We start from the raw sequence: 1,655 nt of genomic DNA on the forward strand, positions 1-1,655 counted from the left end.
ACCAGGAAACAGAATCGGAATACTTAAAAGACAGGCTACTGTTACAAAAAAAGGAGAAAAAAAAAGTAGTGCAAAACAGGAAAAACTGATGCAATCTTCCAGCAGCCCAGCTGCCGCCACAACCAGCGGCGGCGGCCAGCGCCGCCCCGCCTCGGAGTGCTCGAGGTTCGTGGAGCAGCCGGAGAAGAGAAGTCCGCTGCAGGCTGGTCCCCAGCTTCCACCGGACTGCCCTTCTGCTCCCCCAGGAGGGGAAGGCGGTGGCGTAAAGGACAGGGAACGGGAAGAAGGCAGCCGAATTCAAACAGTTCTAGCCCCGCTCTAGCCCGATGCACTTCTCCAGTAATCCCTTCCAGGCAGTATTATCACCTTCTGCCGCCGCCACGTTCTTTTTCATCGGCCCATCAAGTAATCGCCCCCGCACCAAAAACCACACAACTTCCCCCGCACACCCCAGTCCTCCATCGCCACCTGCGCGCCACAGAACCCTGCATCCTCGCCCATCCTTCCCGCCCCGAGTCACTTGCTCGTTCCCCCCTTCCCTGGCAGCCTTCCCCTTCATTTATACACGCCCCACCGCGCAGGAAGAAATCATATTTAGGAGAGAAAAGAGGAAAAGAGGAGGGGAGGGGAAGGAGAGGGAAGAGAAGCACGCGTTAGGGAGCCGCCTGCCCCCACCCGCCGCCCCCTCGGCCTCAGTGGCCCCAGTTGCCGAAGCCGATCTCCTGCTTGTATCTGTTAGTGAGGATGTTGGCTTTGCGGGTGAGTTTGGAAAGCACCATGTGCAGTCCCCGGAGGTGATAGTGAAACTGCTTCTCCAGGTCCTCCTCCCCACCTTCTCCGTTCTCCAGGAGGCTCAAGTCCATAAGAAGGTCCTTGGGCTTCCAGGTGCCGGTGGGGGTCTCGTCGCCCTGCTGGGGCGTCTGGTGCAGGACGCCCCACTCGATGTCGTTCCGGATGGACTTGAGCAGCATGTAGTGGCTGTACATGTCCCGGCTGGGCGAGAAGAAGCTTCCGGAGGCACTGCCGGGGCTGGGGGGGCCCCCGCCCAGCGGGGGGTCTCTCTCCAGGCAGCCGCCGCTGCCTCCGACCACCACGTCGACCCCTGCGTCCAGCTCCTGCTCCAGCAAGGGCACATCCCGCAGGAGGCTGGGCACCATCACGGTCTGGTCCATGTTATTCACCGCCCCGATGAAGCGGTTCATGGCGTTGAAGAGGGAGTGCTTCTGGTTGTGGGTGTCGCAGATCTGCATCATGGTGGTCAGGCGGGAAAGACGAAGGAAGAGAGGGAGGAAGGGCAGGCTGGCGAGAGAGCAGGGAGTGCGAGGCTCGGGTGGGCTCGGGGGCCCGGCCTGGCCTCCGAGGGGCGAGGATGCTCCGGAGAGCGCGTGGGCGCGCACACACAACGAGCGCACACCCCGGGGCAGAGCCGGCCAGCTGGGGAGAGAGGATCAGAAAATATTCGGCGGCAGCTTTGCAACAGGCCTGTCCAGCCCGCCTCGTCCCGCAACTCTTCCTTCCTCGGTACGCCTGAGTCCGCAGGATGGGTGGTTCCTCTGGGGCCGCAAGGAGCCTGGGAGCGCGCTGCAGCTGCGGAGGCGGCAGAGGCGGCGGCGGCAGCAGCAGGTAGTCGGCTGGCTGTACCGGCTAGATTAGGA

The 1,655-nt window shown here is 62.6% G+C and overlaps 1 protein-coding gene across 1 annotated transcript; it reads right to left on the bottom strand.

Moving 5' to 3' along the window:
• Positions 1–500: 500 nt before the first annotated feature.
• On the bottom strand, positions 501–1,412 carry MID1IP1 (MID1 interacting protein 1). The gene has a single exon (XM_031959428.1). The coding sequence runs from the start codon at positions 1,251–1,253 to the stop codon at positions 693–695; it is 561 nt and encodes a 186-aa protein (XP_031815288.1). The 5' UTR covers positions 1,254–1,412; the 3' UTR covers positions 501–692.
• Positions 1,413–1,655: the final 243 nt, after the last annotated feature.

The sequence above is a fragment of the Sarcophilus harrisii genome, chromosome 3, assembly GCF_902635505.1.
Source record: "Sarcophilus harrisii chromosome 3, mSarHar1.11, whole genome shotgun sequence".
Lineage (NCBI taxonomy): Eukaryota > Metazoa > Chordata > Mammalia > Dasyuromorphia > Dasyuridae > Sarcophilus > Sarcophilus harrisii.